General features: G+C 41.0%; 1 protein-coding gene across 6 annotated transcripts in view; it reads left to right on the top strand.

The window, feature by feature from the left end:
* Positions 1-26,926, top strand: part of CARMIL1 (capping protein regulator and myosin 1 linker 1) — a 189,684-nt gene that overhangs the window by 56,130 nt on the left and 106,628 nt on the right. For all 6 annotated transcript variants that reach the window (XM_071456069.1, XM_071456052.1, XM_071456061.1 and 3 more), the window contains exon 3: positions 23,032-23,082. In XM_071456069.1, the coding sequence (XP_071312170.1) occupies positions 23,032-23,082 (51 nt within the window). The remainder of the gene's footprint in view (positions 1-23,031; positions 23,083-26,926) is intronic.

The raw sequence follows: 26,926 nt of genomic DNA, 5'->3' as shown, positions 1-26,926 counted from the left end.
TTGTGTGTGCAGTGTGAAGCGCTTCAGAGGAGAGGCTCTGTGCTTCAGCACCCATGCTGCAGTCCAGCTTGCAATTCTGACTACAAGCCACAGCCAACAAGTTCTATAGCTCAGCCTTCCCTCTCTTTCTCCCCCAGCTGCTGGCTTCCCAACCTGCCAGCATAACTCCTCTGCAAGCGTGATCTGTGGGAGGGAATAAAGGCTTTAGCTGTTCTGGTGGAGCTCAGGTTAAGTGAATGCCACTGGATTTCACCTCTTCCTGAGTACTGGCACACCTGGACAGCATTCCACACTGAGGGATGGCTAAGATCCATAGCAGTGCTGTTTTCCCTACAAAATAGTTGGGGTTGTTAACACTGAGAGTAGGTGCTGCTTTTTGTGAGGGTGTGCCCAAGTTGCATCTTCAGAGTGTGAATGACTAAGATGTTCAGCACCACGCTGCCCTGTTCAAAATGAACAGCCTTGGCATAGTGACAATAGGTCCTGCATTTGTGATGACATTATCCAAACTACCATCTTGTGGAGCCAGGTGAGAAGTTCTCTTTTGAAAAAAAAAAAAATCACGCCGGTGCTGCTGACAGCAGGCAGCAGCTTCCAGGTAAATCTGCTGGGTTGCAGGTGAGTGTGAGGAGAGTTCAGCTTCCAAATGCCTTTATAGAGCGTCCACAGCTCCTTGTCAGGCCCTGTGTGTGTAGTATGGAGAGAAGAACCCAGTTGCTTGGGCAGCCCTTCCTGCTGAGATAGGTGGTGTCCTGTGGAAAAGACATGGCTCACATGAAAGCCTCTGGGAAGACTTCATTTGCCTTCTTGAGTGTACCTCATTTTCTGGAAAGCAAGAGCTGCACTAGAGCATGTGCAGCCATCAGGGATTTCATTGCTTTAAGTGAAAAGATTCCTTCATGACCAGGAAGATGAGACTAGAGCTCAAATAGTGGAAGGTGAGACTAACTTCGTGTTTGTTCTGCAATACAAGTTCAGTGCTTGTTTTTACCTGGTTATGAAAACATGAAGCTTCTTAGGTTTTGCTGTTTCATACTTACAAGACAGCAGAAAAGGTGTCTCACAGTGTATCTTTTTGATCCTGTTTGCTATAATTGAGCACTGTATTCATATTTATATGTCCAGAAGACATAAAAGTACATCTTAATCTCAGTCAAAATGACAAAAAAGAGAATATTTTGGATATCTGCATTTGGAGTATGCTTGAAGTGAGTTGCTTTGTTCTCCATGTGCTCTGAGACAGAACAGGTTGTTTGTTACATGGGACTTTTGTACACCTCTCCCAGTTGAGGAAGCTCATGCAGCCTGGTCTGATACATGCTTGAACTTGCATCTTGGTAAACAGGGCAGATTAAGTGCAGTCATTGATGGGGGCCAGAGAGGGAGAGTCAAGTAGGGTTTGTGTGGAGGATGCAATTAAGGAGGCTCGGTGACCTGCTACAGAGGGACAGCATTTGAGGGTAACTGTGTGCATGTTCCCGAGTAATTGTCCCTGGGGAAGGAATGGCAGAAAGCTGACCTGACTTCTGGCTAAACAGTTACTCAGTCTGGTTAAGCTATTGCAGGAGGATCATTCACAAAAATAATGGTTTGTTTTCATAACAGCAGCAGTTATGTCTGCCCTGCCTGTTTAGCATGAGACAGGGAGTTGTTTTGAAGAGCATTGCAGGCTGGTTTTGTTAAGCTTCATACCTGCAGCTGTTGCTTTTCCACATGCGCAGGTTTTTTCAACACTGATGGAACCAAATGTTTTTCTTCTTAAATAAAATGTGTTCGCAATTTAAAAAAAAGAATCCTCAATAAGCCAGGTTCTTGGTGGCTACAGATTTGCTGGAGGAAGGCCAGTGGGGCTCTCTGACTGAACAAAAGAATTGGAAGAATTAGAAATGGGAAATGCTGCCACTTGACTACACATGGCTAGAACTCCTTTGTAAGCAAAGTCTGAGCACATAAACAGCTGGTGACAGGTCTCTATGAAAAATGGTTTTGGCTTACAATCCACAACCACTTTTCATGAGTTACAGAGCAAATTTCAATTAGTGTTTGCATTTGGTTTGGTTGGTGGCTCTTTTTTTGACGTTGCTTGGGTTAATTTGTGCTCTTCCCTTTTTCCTGTCTTCCTTCCATCTTACATTATGTGGTGGAGCTATCTCTCTGCAGTCCTGCTGTTGGCTTTCTTGTTGTCCTACTTGCTGTTCAGCCCCATAGGGAAGGGCATCAGCTCCTCCACCTGTGCACTGCACTGGTAACCAAAACCACTTCTCTGGAGCATGGCAAGGAAGGGAAATCAGTATGGTATCAGTAATTGTATCTATAAACTCAGAAGTCAGCAAGGTCTCATGCTGCACCAACGTGACATTTCTGTTGCTAAAAGGGGTTTCCCAGAGAGGGCAAAAGCCCTTTTGGACTCAGAAGAAAAGAGGTTTGTGTAAAAGCACAAGCTAGTTCTTATAAATCAACACCTGTTTATTAGTGGTTCAGTCTTTATGACAAGTTAGGCTAATGGAGATAGAAATGACTGTAGGAATCAGCACAGAATTACTTTCAAGTGGTGTTACACCTACAATCATTAATGAGTTTAATGAGTTTTCAGTGTAAATGTCTATTTAAAAAAGCATGACTTCTTTTTCTTTGCTAAGAGACAATAAGAATGGACAGCAGTACCTCTAATGTTGGACAGACTCTAATCGAAGGCAGAGAACATGCCAACTAGAAAATAACTGCTTTATTTTATTTTTGTGTTTGGTTGGTTTGTTGTGTTTTTTTTTTTTTTTTTTTTTTTTTCTGATACCCCTGATCAGATTTGGCATCACAAATCTCGACTGCTGTTTAAAAGTTTCCCTATAGAACTGAGAGAGAGAAATCATGACAGTTCAGTAAAAACAAATGCATGAAAATGTTGAAGTGTGCATTTGATGTAAGAACATTGGAAGCACATGCAGAAAGGAGAGATGATGCTGCCTGGAATACTTGTCTTTGTAGAAAGGAGATTTTATTGCTGCCCTGTTTTTCTGAATGTTCTCAAGGTTTTGAGAATGTTTTGTGTTTTGTAATGTGCAGTGGCAAAAAGCAGAGATAAACTGTTCTGATGATAACATTTGGTAGTTCATAAAGAACATTATTTAATATCTTTGCTCAGCAAATTTAATTGTTGCTGATGAAAATCGGGAAGTTAATACTTACATGACTCAAGGCAAACAACTTTGAACAGGCCCATTCCTGAAGTTTTCAGTTTTAGCAGATACCTCAAGTCAGACAAAACTTCAAATGCATGACTCCTAGCTGCCAGCTAGAAGTGTTTTGTTGCTCCTAAGGGTACAAAGCAATTTCTTTTATGTTTTGGGCCGAGAGTCATGGCTGAAAAGCAGTAGTGCTTCTAAGCAGTAGTCAGTCAGTAGCGCTCCTAAAGGTAAATTGGGTAACAGTGATTTGCTGGTCAATGGATGGAGTTCATGAACCTTTAGCTGTCTGTGGGCATGGACTCTGGCTTGATGTTGTGAATTTACTCATAAAATGACTAAGTGGTTCATGAGGTTTATTTTGCTGGTGTGTTTGACCTCCCCTGGAGTCATTGATGGTAAAGAACTGTGAGTTTCCACAATTTGATACTGGTTACAGACAGATAAGACTGTTGATGGTTTTGATCTCATTGCAGGTAAGTCATGGGATTATGAAATAAGCTGGTAACGCCTGGCCTGGTTCAGCTCTTCTTTTCCTCATACACCTACCAGGACTTGCAAAATGTGCAAGTTCCACCTGCCTGGTCAGCCAGGTCACCAGTGCTGTGTCTATAGTGGTGTGGGGTGTCCAGCCTCTCAACCAGACTAGTTCAGCATCTGTGCCATCACCTTTGTGTCCGTGTGGTTTCTGACTTCTCGTTGCATTTAAGATAAAATAAAAGCACCTTGCCATCACTGCAAGCTCACCTGATAAACACTCAACCTCGTGAAATTACAGGTGTTTTGGGAAACCCCTGGTAGGAAGGATGGGGTATCAGCACTTCCTGTAGTACAGTAGCTGTGGATCTGGAAGAGAAATCTAGTTCTCACCTGCCCTTCCAGGTGAAACATATGTGCCTGCACATAGTTGGCAGCGGCAGCCATCGATTTAAGCTGCCTGCCTGCAGGTCTGAAGTTGTTTCTTCCTGTCTGGGAGAGAACTTTGTGCTCTGGGATAAGTATTCTGGCTGCACACGTGTGTTTCCCACTCTGTGGCACCCTCAAGACCAGAGGTAAGTGGGGCATTTCAGCTTCCTAATCTTCCTCGTGTGGGGTTTCTCTGGCTGTGATAACATGATGCAAAGGTGTGGGGATTTGCACAGCTGATTCTAAGTCAGGGGGAGAAGAGCATAGAGGGTGGCTGGCATGTCTTTGGAGCTGCTCCCTCATGAGGCACCTCTTCTTTGCTCAGGCAGCAGGCACCAGACAAGGAAAAGCACAGAAGTGCAAGTATTTCACAGTTGATGGGGCAGCTGGGCAAATGACTGAGTTCCCTGGTGAGTGCTCCTTCAGAGGCATGGATTTTGTATCGTGAAGGGTGTAGACTGCAGCTGGCTTCCCCAGTGACTCTGCCTGTCTGCTGATAGTGTTGTAGATGGAAGATAAATTGCTCATCATTGTAGTCTGACAGCTGACTAGAGAGCAGAGTAGAATTAATTCCTGAACTTCTTCCTTAACTATTTCATTTACCTGGGTGGATGTTCACTACTGAATGTCTAACTCCTTCACAGGAACGAACAGTAATAGAATCATCTGCCGTGTTTGTTTCATGTGTGCCTAGCATCCTAGATAACACAGCAAATATGGTGTTTATCTCTCTCAGGAAAAAAATGTAGGTAGTTAAAATAAGCTGGAAATGCAGTCTTACTCTATTTAGTAGAGGCTGTTGCCTTGGGCTGTGGCTTATCTCATTAACCAACCATGAAAACTGTGCAGTTTTCCATCTTTGCTCTTCATCAGATAGATTACCATTCATATTATTTATCTACAGTTGTTCAGGGCAACAGTGGGTAAGGTATTTGTGTATTTCTGATCTATTTTCACAAGGCTGCTCTCTGATTATTGCAGACTCTGGAGCTGGCCCTTTAAATGCATGTGTTGAACAACTGCTCTGTAATTAAATAAGAAAATGCCCTTTTTATTCGCGGGGGGGGGGGGGGGGGGGGGTTTGCCTACCTTGTATTGTGCCTTTCAATTACCTATTGAGGTATTTGTGCTGTGAATGTGCTGTGGTAACAACAGGCTATTGGAAAAGCTGGTAGCAAAACAATAGCCTGAAATAAAATACTTTCTGGAGGCCTCTCAAGGGTGGTTAATAGACAATTCCTGAGCTTTTAGCTGTTAAAAGTCTGCTCAGAGCTCCAGCCAAGTTACAAAACATGTTTTGTCTGGCCCTTGTGTGGATCAGTGAGCCAAAGTGTTATGAACAGTTAGAAAAATCCTTTCTCACAGAGTTTGGGCCCTTGTTTCGGAAAAGCTGTTGAGATTGTATGAAGAAGGTAGAGTTTCTCCCAGGTCTCCATCAGAGGAGTTTGAGTCACTTAGGTAAGTGGGGTTTGGGATATGTATTTGTTGTTTCAAATCCATGCTCCTCTATTTTGTTTTTCTGATAAGATTCAGTAGTGGTTGGAAAAGGTGGCTTGGCTACTAATTTAGCATGGCCATAACTTGTCAGGAGGAGAACACTTGGGGTACAGAGTCCTGGGAGAGGGCCAGGGAGCTGCAAGCACCCCAGGCTGGGACCAGGTGAGAGCAGGAGCAGGCAAGGACCCACTGGATAAGCTTGGGATCTCAGAGAGGTGCTCTGGCAAGGGCTGGAGTGCAGCCCAAATGTGCCAACTCCAACAATGACTCCATGGCCACCTTTGCTATGTCTTATTTTAGGTTGTAATGTATTAGAGCATTTTTCTGAAGATGAGACTCAGGTTTTTTTTAGGTGTCTTTTTTTTTTATTTAGTACTTTGAAAAAGAAGATTATTTTTATAAAATGAAATGTCATTGCTGTGTACAGTTCTGGGACAGATGCTCTATGTTGTCATGTTGTTCTCATTGGAAAGCAAACATAGATATAGTTACAGCAGTGTTAAATGCTGTGACTAACCTAACATACTCTATTACATACTGTTTAGGATTTTATGCAGCCAAGCATGTTATCTTTCACTGAAAGAATGTTTACTACAATTTTATATTAGTAATCTGCAAAGGGCTGCTAAGTGTACATGACAAATGGATTGCTTCTTGCAGTAGTGTGAAGAAAATTGTAAGAAATTCTTGATGAAGTCTTCTGCTCCTTTAGTACCAGAGAAGTCCTGTGAAAATAAATCTCTGTATCCTTCTTGTGTATTTTCTCCCTCCACTGTATACATTTATGGGGAGGGGGACTGATGGAGACAACACCCAATCTGAAAAACATGTTTATTTTGTTTTCCTCTATTCAATTGCTGATGGCTTTAAAAGTAAGAGAACTATCAGGTCTTATGTTTTCATGTTTTTCCCTTTCTCTTTAACCAGCAGCATAGCTGATCTGTATTTTCCTATGTATTACATAGAGGGTTTTTACTCTTCTACTCCAAGTAGCCACAATGTTTTCTCCCATGGTGCTGTGGAGCTGACCACGTAGGTGACCTCTGCTTTTTAATTTGCTAGCAAAACAAACTTTGTGTGAGCATACAAGCGCACATTTGATTTCTGATTATGGTGTACTTTTTTTAAAAAAGCAGAATGAACCTTTTAGAAAACTGTCTAAAGTATGAATGTATTTGTCTTGGCTGATGCAATAGCTGAAGGGGAGCTGAAAGAGCTGTTTGGAAACCACCTGTGTATCTGTGGATAGCAGGAGTGCCAGATCTCTTGACCAAAATGACATACTTTGTGTATGTTAGGGCATATGAATGAAGCATGCTACCAAATTAATTTGCCCAAACTGGAAGCTGATTTTACAGTGAACTCATTTCTTTCCTTCAGTGTTCTTAGGTTTGCTGTTTAATTCTGTGAATTAGCATCAATACACGTGGGAGGACATTTTCTTTGGATCCTGTATTAAATTATTCTGAAGAGGCCCTGACAGTGAGAGGAGTTGAATGTCTGTCTCCTCATCTATCCTCTTAATGGGCCTTGCACTGTGTATTTTTGCACCTATTTGAAGCAGTGATATTAGTTTTCCAATTACTGCTCAAGCGCTTTGACGGTGACTATGAGCAGTTATGCAACATGTCTGAGTTGCTTCCTTTTTCCCAAGAGTGAGCAAGGACTGACAGAACAAATACAGGCTTCTTTGTATGAGTTAACTCTTAAACTGAAATTTGGAGCTCATGCCGTGGATATTTTGAACAAGTCCCTGATTAATAAAGATGAGAGGTTACAGCTATTAAAGAAAAGATGAGTGCTAGCACAGTGTCAGAACAGCTGGAGTTGGTTCTGGTTGTTCTGAAAAGCTGAGTACAAGTTCATGTAGCATTTTTGTTTTTCATCCATTGTAGGGAGCAGTGGCATTTTATTTATTTAAGGTTAATCAGCCCAAATGGCACTGATTGTTCTAGTGTAGGGGTTAAACAAATACATAAAGCCTTGTGTGGGCTTGTTACTCTGCTACTTAAGTGCCTCGATGATCTAACTGGCCTCCAGCATTTGTTTTTCCTTCAGGGATGTCCACCATGCCTGTGCTGCTCTTTCAACAGGGAGCAGGTTTGCCAGATTTATCAGCAGATGCATCTCCAAATGAGTTGTCTGTGTCTGGTAGGATGCTGGGGGTGAGCTGCCAGCAAAGGGCTGCCTGGGCTGGGTCTGTATACCTGGATCACAGGAAGACTCAAAGTCATGCAGCTGTGGTGCATCACTAGGTGCTGAATTACATTACCCTTCCTTTTGTGCTCTTTCCTGCAATAATGATACCATCTCATGGCTGGTCCTCTCTAAAAAAGTTGGGCTAGGGTTCTCTTCTCTTTTATCTTTGGGGGTTTGTCCTCTTGGGGAAAAGCAAAAGAGTGGTAATTAAAATCATGGAAGTTGTCCATCTCTCAAGGAAGGCCCTCCTTCCAACACAAGATGGCTAGCAAGCTCTGGCTGAGCCAGATGCACCCATTCTAGGAAGTTTCCATTTCTGTTTGCCACCTGCCCCTCTGGCAGAGGTTACAGCTCCCATGTTGGGGTTGGTGGCACAGACATGGCAGGAGACGCCTACGGAGAACCAATTTGGCGTGTGTGCACATGGTGGGAGCCCCTCAGCCTGGCTGAGCCACCTGAGCAGCTGGGTGGCTTTGGAAGTGCCCCGCAGGGTGGTGGAACTGGAGGGGAGTGGGCTCAGCCTCTCTGGCTTAGCTGTGTTAGGCTGGATTAGATGGGCTACACAGCTGCATCCTAAGACTGCATTTTGGCACGTGCATGGGGACTTTTCACTTCTAATTGATTTCCTTCACTTTCTTGCCTGCTTCATGCAAGTGTGACCTAGCATGTGAAGTGCCAAGTCTGATGCAGTGCTCCTTGCTTTGCAAGCAATTTTATATATTATTCCAGGGTATTAATTTAGTTCCCTTTTTAAAAAAATTAGGAGATTTTCCATCTTGGATAGAATGATTTAAATTTCCTGCTGCTTACCAATGATCTAGTGGATGTAGTTGGGTCTTGGAAGAGAGCAGTTTATATGCATAAAAGAGAAGGTAGATTCTGTTTCTAATGCTGGATCATCCTCAAATATTTCTGTGTGAATATGGTTAGAATAAAAGGCACCATGTATTTGTGTGACTGTTATAAAGCTTGCTGTCTTCCTCTGTAGTGTCCCAAATTGTGTGTAGCTATTACCACCCCCACTGCCATCTGTTTCAATTAATAACAAGGGTAAGACAGAGATGATTGTTGAACTCTAGACTTCATTTTGTGTGTGTGTTTCATAGATTTGCTGACTGTATTTTGATAACAAAATTGATTTATGGAGCTGTACCAGAAAGGTACCGGTTTTATGGGTTGTGGAGATAGCACTGATTATAATTTTTAGTTGGTTTGTTTGTTTAAATACATCAGCTTTTAAGTCTTGTCCTTCCCTTCATACTTTTCAGATGGCCTCATTTGTTTGTAGGTTCAAAAGGTTTCTCTCTTCTCCAGGAATCAGCAAATTAAACACTAATCAGTACAGGTTTTTTCCTTCTCTAAAACTGTTGGTTACCTTGTATTTGTAGTCTCTCTGTGTTAGCTTGTTAGAATGAGCCAGAAAATACTTGAATCACTGCTCCATTATAAAAGCAGCACTAGCTGTATGTACACAGGAGTAAATGCACTGCAAGTAGTAGTATTTCAAACTAATAATCTGGAATAGAACACAGAACTGCCTCATTTAAAGTGTGGTTCTGCAGCTATCTATGCATTTCCTAATGAAAAGGGGTGGGTTTATAACATCAACAGAGTGACTTTAGAGAATCAAAACATGTTCCATGGTAAAAGTGACCTGGAAAGAAATATTTTCACACAGTTCTGTGTTACCACTGTTTTTCATTCATTACACATACACACATCCCTGACTGAGATGTTTTTTGGTCTTGTTTGTTGGTTTCAGAAGCTTCCTGGCTTTCACTAAGAATTATTTAGTGTCCCAGATCTGCCAATTATGAGCTTCTCCAGCTACGGGCACAGGAGCAGAGGGACAAACCTCCAGGCAGAAACATGGAGCAAATAGCACTGAAGCAGCTGCAGACAAAAGGGCAGGCTGCGCATTTGATGAGCAAGAATTCAGTATACTAGAATTGCAACATAGGCATATGAAAGGTGACAAATTTAGCCCCGGGTAAACTTGCCTTTGGGAGAGAGCTCAGTGTTAGTGTCAGGTGTTCAGAGCTTTTAAATTAGGACCGCTTGTCTTGGCACAGATTAACCCTTTTGTGAACCTCTATCCTTCATCTTGGCTACCCCCATGCATTTGAGTTTCTCTGGTCATGTTTTCTGATTGCACTTGGGGTAGGGGGAAACCAGAACCTGGTGTAGCATATTGAAGGTAGATATGGTGCATTTCTCCTGGATTTCCAAGCCTTTGGTGATCCAGGAGAAACCATGTATGCTGGATATCTGGAGATCATAGCCACTCTTAAGTACCTGAACTCAACAGCCAAAATCCAGCGTGTCTTGCACGGGCTGCATGTCAGGAAGTGTAGTGTGTCTCAAGCACATTGACTGAGCATGAGCAGAGCTGCTATCAGCAGAGCAGCCCAGGCTTTCCAGATGTGGAAATTCAACTTGCTGTGTTTAAGTGCAATCTCTTTGTTTCTGCATAGAATAAATCTTACAGAATCACAGCTGAAGAGGTTGCTCAGCCTCAGCCTAGTTGTTCTTACCAGTTCTTCCTGAGAATGCTGGCATGTTGCCAGCAAGTAGCAACTTGAGACAGCATAAACAAAAATCACTGTCCTTAGCAATGAAGGTTTTTGTGTGATACTGAAGTCTTTGGATGGATTACACAGCCTGCTGGAAGCAGAAATGTCGCAAAGACTAGAAATTGAGTGAAGAGGAAAAATTATTATGTTAGTCCTTAAACAGAATTACCTTGCCATTTGTCACTTCTGTAGTGTTTTTCCTTTGTATTAAATCATCTTTCTGGTTTGATTGCAGGGAAGTATCATGTGCCCCTCCCCAGGAATGATACCCTATTATGAGAGCTGATGCTTCTCCCTGTGTGGTTGGGTCTTACCTCACATCTGCATTTGGTCACCTCACTTTTTTAATGTGTTGCTGCACTGGCTCAGTGCAGGGCTCCTTGAAGCCTGTGCTCTATAGTCTTTGACCCCCTTGGAAGGAGCATTATTAAGTACCAGGGTTTCCAGACAGCTGTGGTTCCTTCATCATTTGTTTATAGTGACATGATTGTTAGAGCCAGGGTCAGATCGCATATTGTGAACCCTGAGGAGCCAGAGAAGCTTGTTTTTTCTAGCTAATTTACCAGGCTCCATAAACTTCATAGAATTGATTGATTTTTACCATGAGTGAGTCAATGATGTACTTTGAAAGCTGTTATGTATCTTCATGTTGCTGCAGGAAAGTGAAACTGCCCCCTCTCCCCCACCCACTTTTGCATATTTGAAAGCAGAATTCTTCAGACTTTTTATTAGCAACCATAACAGATGCTTCGCTTCTGAAACTGCTCTGAGGCATCAGATTGAGAGGAGCTGAGGTTACGGCTCAATTCTGATATTATTGGATGAAACACTGTGGTCTTTATCATGCAAAGAGTGGGCATAGATATATTATTTTAAACATTGGTATTTGGCATCTCTTCTTGAAAGGGTTATATCTACTTGCTTCTGTCGCCTGGATTTTTAGATTAGGGCCTTAACTACGTGTCTGTGTATTTTAACACCTTCTAGGGTAGGAGTGGCCTCATTAAAAATGTACTTCATGATCATGATGATGCGATTGTTTGAGGCAAATAGCCAGATTTTGCTTTTTCTGTTAAACACGTTGTTTTTTCTGTTAAACAAGTGAGCACTCTTGCTTCTTTAGCTTGAGCAAAGCAGTGTCTCCTGAAGCTTCTTTACACAGCCTGGAGTCGATGTCAATAGAGGGGTCCCATTGTTTCCACCTCCCTTGACCTCTACTTTAGGAGATACCTAGACCTGAAGACAGAAGATCTCTAAAGTTCCCATCTAATTTATGAGCAAGGGGGAGGTAGTGGCCCTTTTAGAACTGGTGTGAGCTCTGCCATGCAACTGAATTTGAAAAGTCGACCCATCACAGACACGTTGATGTGGATGCTTACTGCTCCTTCATTTCTTGGTGCATTTGTGTGAAACATGCTTGGATTTAAGGAAGGGAAAGAGAAGACATCTGTATCTAGCCTGCAAGAAAATGAGAAGTGATGATGTAGACAAGTTGAGTGATTACAGGACCCTGACATGAAGACATAGAAGATAAAGCTGGGGGTTTTTTTCAGTGTTGCAGTTGTGGGTGGGAGGTTTTGAGTTTTAATCACTGTGCTTTACTGACATCATTAATATTCTCATCTGAATAATGAAGTTAATTATTCAATAATACAGGTGTTTGTGTGTGGGCGGGGCTCAAATCTTCCATATATCTGATAGTCTGTTGGGTAAAATTTTGTGCAAATCTGCTACCAAGACACTGATCATTTATTTATAGCGTGTTTGGGAACTTAGCTGTGTAATTCAAAATCTTTATAGTGATTTCTTTAAAACTTCTAATTTTAGTTCTACAAAACTCCTCTGTTGATATAAGCATCAAAGCTCAGTAAAAGGAAAAGAAAACATTTAGAACTTCAAGCCATGAAAGATCTTGAGAAGAGATGATAAACAAGAAGTGGGTAAAAAAATGGTGGTGACACACATTAATCAGCTATTTAGGCAGCACAATTGAATGACATTTTTCTTTCTGATGTCTGTGAGAATACCAGCAAATTGACTGAATCCAGGTGAGTTTATTGAAGTGGTTGATGGTTGATGTATAATTCCAGTGATAGTTAATCAGTGTTACTGTGAATTTAGGCTAAGGATGATAGTCACATTAGAAGCAAATTTAGCTAAACTGGTGTGTGTATATGAATGCCATACTTTATAACTGGCATAAACTTAAAATTGCACTTGCAGGCCTTGTTCCTACAAACTAAGATGGACTGTGGTGGTTTAAAACCTGCCATCTAAAAAGAGCAAAGGCCATCATTCTCAGGTTTACTTTCCTTTTTGGCAGGCTGTGCTATACCTCCATAGAGAAAAGTAAGATAGCCCACAAATTGAAGAGCTTGTAAATCATTACTCTAGATAAAATGATAAAGCCCAGGAGGATCTACTTCACTCTTCACTTCTGTAGCTTGCTCTAACAAGCAGAGTGAGTTGTAAGTTCACAACCTAGAAATAGTATAGCAGTGAAGTAACCTTTTAAAAGCTCTCTTCCTCTCTCTAAGACTCTTGTGTTCTGAAATGAGCAATAGTTAACTAGCATCAAGCACATGGATCAGTGCTTATAAAAGCAAAATTCACACACAAAACTGTTCTGAAAAAGAGTTTGATTTAGAAGACTTTTGCATCATGTGCAGAACCTTGTGAAGGCTTTCTGGGGAAGCAAGCTGATTTTTTTTCCTAAATTTTCAGAGGCATAGACAGTTTAAAAGCTACTGAAGTCTTTTGAGTGTTGGGTACCAAGTTGCAGCAATTGTTATACTTAACTCCTAAGTTTGAAGAGCAGAATCATTTGGTGGTTTTTGCAGTCAGTGAATTGTTATTCCCTTCTTTTTGAGCATGATTTCTGACTTTTTTGTTTGTTTATCCATTTGGTGTTAGAAATCAAAGTTGTTCTCAGGTAAATGGGGATGTTTTGTTTATTACATGCATTTTTCCAAGCTAATGTATTGTAAAAGAAGCTGCATCAGTAACATATAGGCAGTAATAGTGTGATACAGTCAAGAATCTTTGCAAAACCAGAAATTCTGAAAATTACTTTTCTATTGAATAGGAGCATATTAATTTTTAACAATTAATAGCATTACATAATTGGCATCATATTTAAAAATCAGCAGAAAGAAAAATAGCCTTTCATCAATGGTTACTTAGTGGTTTTTGCTCAGCTCATGCAGCCTGTACTTCTTAGGTAGACAAGATAGTGTTCATTTGGAGAGTGGGGGAGACTGCCAAGTATTTTTTTGCAGCATGTTGGAGGCAAAATTGCTTCTCTGGAATGTGGCAATTCCTGAATTTCTGTTTAAGGGGAAGCCAGATGCAATCAGCTGTATCACTGCTTGAGGCTGGCCTGGTTGCTGGGTTTCCTGCCTGTTAGATATAGAGTGGGAGCAGGGAGGGGACTTTGTTTGGTGCAGAATTTCCTGAGAAAGAAATGCATCCAGCACCATGCACCTGCATGACAAAAAAGTGGGAACACTGTTCACAGGTCAGTTATTTAGCTGCCCTGGCTGCAGGAGTTAAGTGCATGACAGGGAACCTGTTGTGAGTTTTCTCCAGGAGATGGTAGCTACTCATCAGCTGAGGGGGTGAGTGGGTGGATGTCCCTGGGTAAGCCATCAGGGGATGCCCCAGCCATCTTCAACTCCCACCACTTAAACAATGAAGGATGAGAGCTGTGGGAAAGCTCTATACTGGAAGGGGCCTCCCTTTCACTGCCCTTTTCATGCTGGAATAGCAGTGGGCAAGGGGAAGTCCCTTTCAGCCTTGCTTTCTTGAGCAGGGACTGGGGAGTAGTTTGCTCCCTTTTTGCCATTTCTGGAAGGCTATTTTAGACTCTGAAAGAAAAGATTTCTTTAGCAGAGGTGAAATGTGATATACTAGAAATAAAATAGCTGCAAAAGGGATCATATAAAATGTAAAGCTGTATAACAAAATATCTGAGTTTGAGGGCTCTGCATATAGTGGTGGCTTTTAAGGATTTTAAATGGCCAAATAGCTGGTTTCAGCACTTAAGCACCATCCCTCTCTTGAAAGATTGATAGTCTTAAGATATCAAAGTATATAAAGATGAAGTGTTGCAGTGTAGCTTAGGTGATTAGGGATGAAGTGGCTGTCACAGTCATGTTAGTTCCAGCGGGTACATCTTATTTTACAGATGATAGAGATGGAAAAGGGATACTGTGGGGAAGCAAGAGGAAGAAAAGGAAATCAAGAGTGCACCTGAGGACAGCAGTGAGGCTCTTATAGCAGTGTAGAGGAGAAGACCTTGCATCCCCTCTGGACCTAGTCATGAAGAGGGTTTTGTCTTGCATCCACAGCAATGGTTTCATTGGGAAAGAACTGCTTTGGCTTGGGGTTTTTTATGATTCTCTGCCCATTGGTTTGTGTTTCAATTTGTGTATGCATGGAGACTTCACAAAAGACTTAATTCTACAGATTTATTAAGCTGATATCTTTCTCTGGCCCTTAGCTCTTGGGGCTATCCAAGGTCAATTTTTTTGAAACTGTGGTTTATAGCAGTGGCAATTGAGGAAAACTGTTCTACTGTGCTTATTTTATTTATTTCAATATCCATTGTAGCTAAGCACATTGCACTTCAATAATTAAATCTTTATTTAATTGTTGGTAGCTAAAAGCAAATAGGAATGTCTGTAGAAGAGTTTCTTATAAAATACTTGCGCTGTGGATCAAATTGCATTTCCTCTGAACCTGAAGTTTTTGTTTTGTTTCCTGGTCTTTAAAGTTCTTTGTTATGGTTGCTGTGACACACTTAGAAAGAGAGCAATCCCCTCACTGCAAAATGTTTAATCTGGCATTTCTAAGTGATGAAATTAAAGAAGATAAGAATAAAAGCACTGTAATAGCAAAATCTATTTCCAGCTACTTCTGCATGGAAACAGCATCATTTGCAGCACACCAAAATGCTTCTATTTTAACTGCTGTGCATAAACACAGAGAGAAGCTGTGCAGGAAGGGGGAAGGGGTATGGACATTTCTTATTAACAACACCATGGACAGGTAATGGGAGGGTTTTTTCTAAAGGGTGCCTGTACCATCTTTTTGTGATGGAGAGAAAAGCATAAAAAACTGTTGCACAGAAAATGCTGGAGCCCAGGCTGTTTTGAATTAATAGTCAACAGAATGTTTTCAACCCACTTTTTAACCAAGTGTTGGGGGTCTAGAACATTGTAAAAGGTGAGTACGTGGGAATCCTGTTGAAGCACATTGTAACCTGAATTTCGGCACTGAATCTATGTAATGGCTGTATACAGATAAGAGCAAAGGTGGAGGGAAAAGAGTGAAATGGAGGTATATTAACACTAATGTACTAGTGACCTATTTTTGTATTGGGTACAGAGAAAGAAACCCCCTCTTTGGGGTGTTACCCCTCATTGATGAGCTGACAAGTAAAGGTATGTGGTTGAACCTGCTCCCCTCCTCTGCCTTGGCTGGGATCAGCCCTGGCTGTGTCCAGTGCCATGGAGACGACTTTGAATTGTTGAAATGCAGCTGCTGATTCCCATTTTTATGGCTCAGAGCAGGCTTAAATAGCACTCTAGGTGGGTCTTCTGGTATTTAGTGTTTTACAGCATTATGGTTTTTTGTTGTTGGGAATTGTGTGGTGGTGAGCAGGATAACAAGGAAGCTTTGCAGCCTGCAGGGGATTGTGTTTAGTGCTTAGTGTTGGACATCTCTCACAATGCCATGAATCTGTTCCATGACTGATTGTTTGCTAGAACAAGGGAGCCCTGTGCACACAGGCAGTAGGTGGCTGCCCCTCCTCAAGCACCTCTGTGGTTGATAGCCTAAGATACAAAACTTTTTAATGTAAAATCTGTAAATTGGGACAGTTCAGGTCTGCTCCACTGGTGACCACATCCCAAACCACTTCAGTGAGAGGGCTGGGCAGTTGGAGTGTCCATGGGTCCTGTTGCTGTTGTAGGTGATGTCTGGCCAAAGGTGAGCACATCTCAGTTTCTTCTGAAATTCCACCTTTACTAAAACAGCTGGATAGTTTGCTTGTTGCAGACAGGGTTGTACAAGTGTTCGTGTTTCTTTGTGCTTTACAGGTGTTAAAGAAGCACAATTTGATTAATGTGTTTTTTAGAAACAGTTCACAGGGCTAGGACACTGCCTGTAGGTGGTACTGGTAGTGTTGCTAGAGCTGTTGGAACAAATTTGGTTATGTCTGGAAATTTTGTCTTAATTTGCTGATAAACCTCCAAGCTACTTTGTTTCTTCTCAAACATCAGAATTAGGACTCTTTTTCCAAGCTTCTCTTTCAAGCTTTACCACTTCATCTTGCCTTTTTGTTTTAGGCAAATCTTTCAGTATCCATGCCTTAGTTGTTATTAGTTCTAAAACAAGGGTACTTTTTTCTTACCTGTCTTCTAGGCAAGATTTGTTAATTTCTGCCTCTGAAGCAGAAATTGCTCTGTAGATTTGAACAGCTTTCCAGGAGCTAAATAGGCGTTTCTGTTAATGGGTCCTGTGACTTGGACTGAAAGGGAAATGTGTGTGAAGCACTCCGTTGTGCCATCTTGTGGTGTCCCCTGTCTTCTTCCCTGCAGTATTGTGAAAGGTGCTTCTCGTCCCTAAACACACTAGATTTATTGGCATTTCTTCTGATATTTGAGCACACATTAAAAAAAAACCTCAAAAAAACCCCTAAGCAAAACAACAACAACAAAAAAAGACCCTCTAAAAACTGGTTCCCATACCATCCTCTGCCATCCAGAGAATACAGAAATTGGTGACCCTTAACAGAGCAGGCTTGAATTTTTAAAGTAGTGTGGTGGCAATAAGGACCAGTGAAAGCTGTAATCTGCACAGCATTCCCATTGCAGGCAGGCTCATGCTCTGTCCACGGCTCCAGTCCGGGAGCCTTGTTGAGGAAGCAGTGGTTGACATGAGGAATGATAATAGAGAAACATGCAGCAGAGCAGCCCCTTCATGGGGATGGCTGAGGTAGTTATTTGTGTTGCAGAGCTTACCCCTGTCTTGGGCAGGAGAGAATTGTACTGATGCAAGTAGCAGCTCCCCTTACTGTGTTTTGGTCTTTGGCTGGCCACACAGGCACCAGCGACTTAGGCGAGCCTGGGAATGTGTTCAACTTGGCTAAGGGTCGTCTCAGTGAGGGAGAAACTCTGTTTTTTGTATGTGAACTGAAATGCACTAAGCCTTCCCTAACAGAACTTCTTCAGCAGCAAAAGACTGCTTTAGTATTGGTGTATAAATAAGGGGACATTTGGAGTAGGAGTGAATAAGGTCTGTCAGTGGTTTTATCACAGATGGTGCTTCAAAAGTAGTCGAGACCAAACGATCAGAGTCAAACTCAATGGTGAGGGCTGTGTAGGTGAAGGTGGTGGTGCTGCAAACCCTCAGATTGGGGATTTTTCACTGGTGTCAGCTCTCTGCAGAGAAACCCACCATATGCCAAGCAATGCCACCATTTCAGATGATGCTGCATACGTGTTCCTGTTGTGCCTGAGCTGATCAGCCCTCCAGAAAGCCCTCCAGGATGTCAGCTAGCCTCTTTGTGTAGCGAGGCTCAGTGCTTTTAGCAGGAAGTGCCTCTCTGGAACCCAGCTCTAATATCTCTACCATGGTGCTGAAAGGGGCCTTTTATCTAATCGAACTCCAGTTGCTTGAGGATGAAGCATTTACAACATCAGGCATGCAACCCAGGAAGGGAACGGTCGATCCTGTAGGGACCGAGGGAGGCTGGATGCTCTAACATGTATTGATTCATCCATGTTTTAAACAAGCAAAAACTGTATTAGTGCTGCTGCTTTTCCTCACATTATTGTGTGCACATTAGATATTGAGTCAGCAGTAGCAGTGGAAAGCTTATGAGAGAAATCATAAAGGAATTAATAGAGGTGGAAATTTTAAAATGGTGATGTTTTGGATAATAATGGTAATGATTAATGAGAAAAATGGGGAAGGTATAACTAAGATATATACAGAAAAGTGACTGTCTTCTGGATTCAAGGCATTCACAAGATGATGGCTATCATAAGAATGTGATAAGAAATAAGAAAACCTGTTACAAATGCATCTTTCCACTAGTACATTATAATGGAAGAGACTGAATCAATTTTGAGGCTGACAAAACGGCAGATGCCAGGGCTAAAGAAACTGTGGCGGAAGGAAAAGTGTGGGGAGTACATATTAAGGTGCAAAATTGCAACAGTTCATAAAAAAAAAATGTACAAAGTTGGTTGTTGGTTTTGATTTTGGATTTTTTTAAAGTATCTGTGTTCATCAGTTCCCAGCAAGGGAAAAATATTTGGTTAATCATCTTTATTTTGAGATTTCAGCAGAAGGAAGTTTCAAAACATCTGTGGTAGTGAGTGGTGGGAGCATCATGCAACTTCCCAGGCCCATGAAGTGCCGAGGAGGTTTGATTTCGTTTCATGTCTAGTCACGAAGTCCAAGTATTCTCACTGTGTTTTCCAGAACTCTTCATTCCTGAGCATTTTAAAAAGGGTAATGGTGTTTTTCAGAAGATTTGCATTTCCTTATGGATTTGAAACTGCTTTAAATATAGATGAGGTAGTTTTAGTTGCTGTGGTTTGTCTGGCAAAATAGATGCAATTAGCACAGAGCTGTGTTTCTCTAGTGACCTTCCCAAGAGTGACTGCCAGGTGGGGTGGCTGGGTTAACCTAGTGCAGCCCTGTTAATTTAACTTAGAATGGGTAATAAGGCGAGGATTTGACAATAAGTGAGAAAATGCATCTGTATATTTGTTATATTGATATGCTCACAGAGGAGCTATGTTATTTACTGAAATATATTATGTTTCTGGTAAATAGAAGATGACCTTGTAGGCCATGAATCTCTGGAGACAGTAATTTGCAGGATATGTTTTTTGTGAATGCTTCCCAATTTTGTTTCATGTACATTCTGAGCAGCGTAGGGAGCATTACAGAATTTGGAATGATAAAAACATTTAGAAATCATCAACTTGGGTATGTGTGTGTGAGTAGGAGACATTTAAAATTCAAATAATAATCCTATTTTATGCTTAAAAAAAGGCAGAGTAGGAAGATAGACCAAAGCTGCTGTTAACTAAATATAATTCTCTTTTGTTGTCCTTTCCATGGAGCAACACTCAGGTTGCATATCCTCTATAAAATTTGCCTGGATGTACTTGCTGCCTTCACATCAGTCACTCACAAACCTTTTGCCTTACAGGTGTGTTAAAGCATGAATTAACTCATGAGCCTCTTTCTTTACCCTGCATGTATTTACCTTTTGATGGGATCTTTTAACTTCCTTAATGATTGAGTACTATTGGTGCCCAAACAAAACAGTTATGGAGGGAGGAGCGCTGTGACACATTAAGCTGAACAAGTGAGATCATTTTGTTATCAGATGATAAGGTGGATTATACACCATGTCCAACTGACACTCCTGATGGGTTGTGAGCCAGGGAGCTCTTTATTCCAGGTTATCCCTGGAGTTAGGGTGTATGCTGCTCTGAGCCTCTGGACTTCCGAGTGACTTTGACCATGACACTACTGTGCTCAAGGTTTCCTGGGTGCAAAATGAGAGTAACAGTGACAGGACCTTCTTGGTAAGATGCCTGAGGATTGCTTGAGAGTAAGGGTGGCTGCTTCTGCTTTTCAGTTTCTTTGTATGAAGAAATCAAAAACCCCAGGAAATCTAGAATCTGCCTGTTCATGAGAAACAGCACTCTTGGATGTTTCTGAAAGCCCTAGACAATTATGCAATCAGACACATACTCATTCTTGTCAGAGGAATGCACAGAGACCTGGGTTTTCCTGCACAAAAATAGCTTGTTTCTCAAGTGTGAAAACACCTCCAGTGCCTCTGCCTTTGGCGCCAGCATCACATTTCTCAAGGGAAGGACTAGAGTGGTGTGGTTTTGAGTAGCCTGCAATACATGTTCTGTTGCCCTTGCAATTACTAACAACCATGCAGAATCCTATTGTCAGAGACTTGGGTGAGCCACATCCTAAGAGCCATTATTTGTTTATCTGCTGCAGCCTTATCGAGGAGAAGGAAGTCATTGAAAACAAACCATTCATGTTTCACAGCTCATCCAGCAAGTCTTGGGTTGAACTGGGGTACAGGCTACCCTGTTGCTAAATGTGAGCAAAACCAGTGATGTTAAAATGAAGATGTCACAGTAAAATTTTGAAAATATTAGGAAAAAACCAATCAGAAAGCAGTAAACTAAAGTGAATCCTTTCAAAGCTATACTCACAGATTTTAACAGCTAAAATTGTGATAAATGGCAAGCCTCATCTTAGCCAATTCTGCCACTGTAAAAAAGCTTTTAAAAAATAATAAATCTTGTCCTGCTGTTGTCAAGATGGACCATTAATTTTGCAGTAATAATTGACCTTCTCTTCAAGTGATTTTACAGAAGAATCAAACTCTTATTTGTTAGAGTCTTAACTGTGAAAACTATAGAAATTTGTGTTACTGGATTTGAAGCATCAAGCTGCTTTTTTTTTTTGGTACCATCTTATTGCTCAAGAGTAGCCATTTACCTGCTGAATAGGGAGTATCATCTTACTGCAGGAATCATTTTTGTACATAAATGCATCTTAGGGTCAGTGGGTTTTTCAGCTCTGTTGGTTTTAGAAAGATCACTTTGGGATCATTGATATGTTTGCCACAAGAATATACACTGCCATGTGCTCTATTGGAACATTCTTTTTGAACATAATTTTGTTAGGGCCTTCTGGTTACCTGGTTTACATTTAACTTTGTTGTTTGGACTGTTCATTTCTGTTCTGTAGTCATGTTAAATCAACCCTTTCTAGGCTCATAAAGTAGCTTGAACCCTTATATGCAAACAAATATTTTCAAGCAAGACTGTGACATGATTCTGGTGTAATGAGCTGTCTCACTGTGGTGACATACACAGAGCACTCACATCTCTGTTGGCCACTACCTAGCAGGTAAATATGGAAAGCAGTTTTTCAAAAAGTTTTCTTTTCCCTGTCTCACTTGGGCGTTTCAGGTGTAGTGACCAGAAGCTGCTCTGCCTGTGACACTGGAGAGGATTTTTTGGTGGTGCCAGTGCAGGGAGGATGCCTGACCACCTACCCCTCTTCACACATGGGCAGCTTGTGGATGGCTTCACGAGTAAGAGTGGCACTCCTGCTGATAGTGAGCTTATTTTGTGAGCATGGGGTGTGATCTTAGCCAGAGGCTCTCGGAAGAGTGGTGTGCACCTACTGTGTGGGGCTGCCCTGAGGAGGTGGGTGAGGCAGGGAAAGGATCAAGGTTTTATTACTGTGAGAGAAAGCTGCTGCTAGATTAGGGAAACTGTGGCTGAGAAGAGGAAAAACCGCTTGGGTAGGCCCTTCCCCTTTCCCTTGGTGCTGGACTGTGGAAGAGATACTTGGGATAGGCGTAAGCTGGGAGGGGAGCACGAGAGGCTGTCTCTCCTCTATGCATGAGCAAGGAGATGAAGCAGCTTTGTGTGACAGGGCCAGGCTGTCATAAGAGGGCTTCAGGGAAGGGTTGAGCCTTCCAGGAGGCTGGGTTATTCTGCAGCAGTTTGTAGTGGTAACCAGAGCACTGGCTCTAATCATGTCAACCCCGAAACAATCTGCTAATGCTCAACACTGGTGCAGCACTGGTGCTCCTAGGACTTAGCAAGATGTTATTCAGCTGAGGAACTGAAGCTGAAATCCAGTCCTTGAAGTGTTTAAAGTTGGATGCTGGGTTGTATTCTCAGCCTGCTTCTTCCTCTCCAAGTGAGTAACACGTTTTGTGTCAACTTGATCATGGACATAGGGAAGGGCTGAGTTCAGGAGGTCCTAGCTGTGGGAAAAGCTCTGCATGTGCTGTGGGATTTTGGTGCAGGTGTTTGAGTAGAATTTGCTTCTCTCTCTTTTTTTTTTTTTTTTTTTCAGTCAGGGGAAAGATGGAGCAAACAGCAGATATTTCTGTGGGTAAATCAACAAACAGTACTGTAGTTTTGCAAGATGAGTAATTCCTTTTGCAAAGAGTAAGATCTGTGAGTGGGATGTGCTACCGGAGATTGGAGTGATATGATATAGAATCATTATATTTTGATTGGCAGTAACTTCCAAAATATTTGTTTTGTTTTCTCCCCAGAGTGACTGGTCTCACTAGTCTAACTGCATTTTTCCTTTGCCTTTACTGGAGAAGAAATTCAGATGCTATGAATGAGAAATCTTTGTGTTCTTACTCAAGAAATGCCTCAAATGTGTCCAAAACTCCCCCATTTGCTTACAGTCACTTATATTGCTAATTACATCATGATAATCTTCTATTTTATTTTTTTTACTATTTAAATACATCCTTTGTTCCTGGACTTCTCATCCTTGGTTGTTTTTTTTTTTAAATGTCACTAAGATTTCTGTTATATGATCTTGAGAGATTGGTTGAATAGATTTCTTCAGTTCACTGCTGTGCTAACTGGCTTATAGCTGATCAGATTGCAGCAGTCTCCTCAGTGTGTTCTACTGGATCTGATCCCAGTTTTGCTTCCTTTGGTGTATGACAGCAAAGGGAATCTACACTCACACTGCTAGAGGCTTTTTCCCTCTGCTTTCAGTATTTTCCTGGAAAAGAGTCTTGTATAATACTAAATGTTTCTTACGGATTCTGTTCTTTTTTATTTTTTCAATAGGTGCTGGCATCATGTCGGGCGTTTCTTTTAACGTCTCGGATTCCCACCAAGGTAAAATCACTGTGTTCCTACAAATACTCTGGGGCAACAAATGAAAGTTACATGAACTAAGTAGCAAAAATTAGCATATTTTAGTTATGTACATCTGTTAAAAAACCCAGAAAACTGAGGAATGGTATGTTGCATGCTCTTGAGTTAGAATGGTGCTTCTATTAGTAAATGCCTTAAATGAATTTTTTCATGTATATATAAAAATATATATATATCCACACACTCCTTTTCCAGAGGAATTTTAATTTCTAGAAATGCAGGTGGCTGAAGAGTTGCATTGTAAACTCCAACCTGAAGAACTGTGAGAGGAGCCTGATGAATTTTATAGAAGGACAGTTTATGTGCAAACAAGCTGATGGTACTATTCCCTCTAGTGTTTGTAGTGTCAAATAGGATTACATTTGATTTGGAGGCAGAAACTCTGAGTTTTATTAAATTCTGCTGTTTTCTAATGATTTTTGCGGTTCATTTTGAAAAGCAGTTTGGCAACTTGCCTCGCCAATGCCGGTGAATTATTTTTTCTGTGCCTGTGACAATTCATAATGATTGTTATAGAAGAGAAATATGATTTCCACATGAATAAAAATGACTGATGTGAAAGAACATCTCTTGTCCAGCTTGGAATCAGTGAATGGGAATTTGGCACATATCCTATTTTTTTGTATTTGACATTTGTGTGTGTCTAAGTGTGTGTGTGTGTATTTATACACACACAATACCAGAATCCATAAATGGAACTATTGATGCCAAATTTTCAGTTATGGTCACTGGTAAATGTGACCATTGGTAGCTATAATTTGAAGATGCTGACTGACAGGTAGGATGAACTGCAGCTTGAATTTCTGCTGATACTCATTTTCCTCAGTCGATCACCCTGTCCCTGCAGCACAGATGTCTCCAGTTGGTTGTCTGTTGGTGTTTGAATCACTGCAGCTTTCAGCCAGGGCTTTTGCTTGCTTCGAAAGAGAGATCCAGTTGATGAACAGCTCAGGCATCAGTGCAACGGCAATGTGATAGACAGGTGGTAATCATGATTTTGTTAAACAATAGCAAACCATTATAAGTCATCAAAAAGCTCTTGAAGGCTGAGGCTTGGAGTACTAAGTGATAACTCTGTTTAGTTGACTGCTTCAGACAATTCTCAGAACTCATTAAATAGATTTGCATATTTGAAAAACTTGATTTTGTTTTCATTAAAATCTAAAATATGTATTCTGTAAGTAGAAATGTAATTTTTGTGATAACAAATGGAAGGAAGATGATGAGAAGCTGTGCTTATGATTTATGTAAAAATTAAACTTTTTAGGTCTGATCATTTATTAGGATCGTTGAAAATGCATTTCTAGCAGGGTTAGTCAAACTTAATAAATTTTCTAATGTCTGTAGTATTTTCAATAGCTGCTGAGAAGCTTTCTGAGCTCAAGTACTTCCATATACCTGTCAGGCAGTAACTCCTCGAAAGACAGCTGAGAACATTCAGCAGAGACACGTTATTTCTCTGGGGACTCTAACAAAATGGAGTATGCCTAGAGATGGCCAGTTCTGAGTAACTGTTACTGCTGCATTCAATTCCAAGCTTTACTTTTGATTAAACAATGCTGTTGAGATGTATCTATTAAACAAGGATCAAAGTTAGAAAGAATTAATGTTGTTTAACTCCAACACCAACTCTCACTATTATCCTTAGATCGAAGATCTTACAATGGCCACCTCTCAATTTCACACTCTGGTCCAATCAGTTCATTCCCACTAATCAACACGGACTGATTGGGAAGGAAGGACAGTGCTTAAAGCTTGCTAATTCTTGCTATAGTCTATATAAAAAGTGATTGCAACATTAGTAATGTTGGATGTGTCATCAAGCCCACAAATAAGCATATAAAACATTTATAGGAATATAATTCAGATCTGTGAATGCATTTCTAGTGCAACTTTCGTTAAGTTTTGGTTGAAAAAATTGAAAACTCTGAAATTAGCTGTCTGATTAACTGAAAGGTTCCTAAATGAGAGGCATGCATAGCTTTTTAAGAGGATTTTAAAAGCATGAAATTTTGGACAATAAATGAGATTATGCCTTTTAAACCTTGTAAAAATTATTTCTTAGTTTGAAGTAGATGATGTTTAGAATGTGTTTTACATTTTTCCTTCCAATCAAGGACTATAAATTCATATTTTTAACTAGAAAAAATGAACCAAAGATGACCTGTAGGAGATAGTGACCTGTTTCCTGACATTTGTTAATTCTAGGCAAGAGGATTTGCAGACTAAATTCTTGAGACTGGATCTGTGTGAACTTTTCAAATATTTTTGACTGTGTATGCATGTAATGACCTTTTTATGTATGTGTTTGGACATACATACTTTAGCAAAAAAAAGAACCCTCAAGTTGATAGGTAAATAATTTCAAAATATGAAGGATTTCAATTACAGAAACTCCCTCCCCAAAATTTCATTGTGATTTAGGCAAAGAAATATTTAATTAGTCTGGAAAAAAAGAACTTTTCCCTTCTGTGTGTATAGTCTTGCTTAATCCAGTAGCCAACAATAGCTGCTATAGATCTTTTTGGTGGGTTTGGTTTTTTCCTTTTTTCTTCTTTCTGCCCTGAGTCAACTGCACAGGGCTGTGTCATCACAAAAGATTGCCAGGCCTAGCTTAGAAATAAAGCACTGAAGAGAAATTAATGCCTTGCACTTGGGGAAATGCAGAGTGTTGGTGTGAGCCCTGAGAAGAGGCTTGTGCTGGTTCTGCCTCAGTTCCCTACACTTGCATCGTAACCAGATGTGATGGCACCCCTGAAAAACTGCCTGTTTGCTGTGGGTGCTGCCCCTGCAGCAGAATGTGTGAGATGAAGCACATGAAGTCCCCAAAACTTCAGAGTAAAGTTTGTTCACCAAGAAAGGCCTTTGGCAGAAGGTGAACTTTGCACAGATATGGGAGGGGTGTTTGTATCTTCTGATTCTGCCAAATCATGAGGGCAACAGAAGGGATAAGGGTTCAGAAAATAGGCAACAAAGAACAAAGAGACAGTAATAACAAAAGTTTTCTGGAAAGATTTTTGATGGTTGGAAGCTGGTACCTCTGTTCCTGACTTTCCAATGTGCTGTTCCAGCCTTTACAGGGAGGGAGCCTTGTTAGCTGTGTCTGGGTTCTGAGCCCCCCAGTAGTCATTCAGGGTTGACTTTTTCACAAATGCAGGAATAGAATGATATGGTGCTTGCCAGTTAGCCTGGGAGCACCCTGACCGTGACTGTAGGTTAAGATAAAGTACAGGAAACTTTGTGCAATTCAGACAGGCTGCTCAGTTGCAATGGTTTCAATGATAACTAAAAGGAAATGAGCTAATGTCTTGCCCTGTCATCACAATTCAGTCCAAGAGGTTTGGTTCGTTCTGTGTATCTCAGCTGTCAAGATGATTGTCGACATAATTGTGAATTCAGATCTTAGCTACACTCCCTGTAGCCCTAGATTTGTCCTTGGAGAAGAATTCTCTGCCACCTTCTAAGATTCCATTTGGAGTCATGGAATCAGTATGTTCTTCCCTGCCTAGTCTGACTGTCATCCAAATAAACCACTCAGACAAAGTTTATGTATCACTTCCTCTCATACTTTTAGATAAGCTAAAGCAGTCCTTGGACATTTATGTTCATATCTTTATTTACTTATTTATAGATGTTATTTTTATTCATATATATATATAGTGTGTGTGTGTACATGTCCCTTCAGTTTCTGTGCAGTAAAATTTTTCATATCTGTGATCAACGTAACTAATGAAAGAATAATTGTGAAGCTGTAAAGATTGTAATAAATGATTAATCAGTCACAAAGAATACACATCAGTAGGGT

The sequence above is a fragment of the Agelaius tricolor genome, unplaced genomic scaffold (genome assembly GCF_023055355.1).
Source record: "Agelaius tricolor isolate 1412-34295 unplaced genomic scaffold, bAgeTri1.0.p SCAF_2, whole genome shotgun sequence".
Lineage (NCBI taxonomy): Eukaryota > Metazoa > Chordata > Aves > Passeriformes > Icteridae > Agelaius > Agelaius tricolor.
The sequence above is the reverse complement of the archived record's forward strand: the minus strand, read 5'-3'. Positions and strand labels throughout refer to the sequence as shown.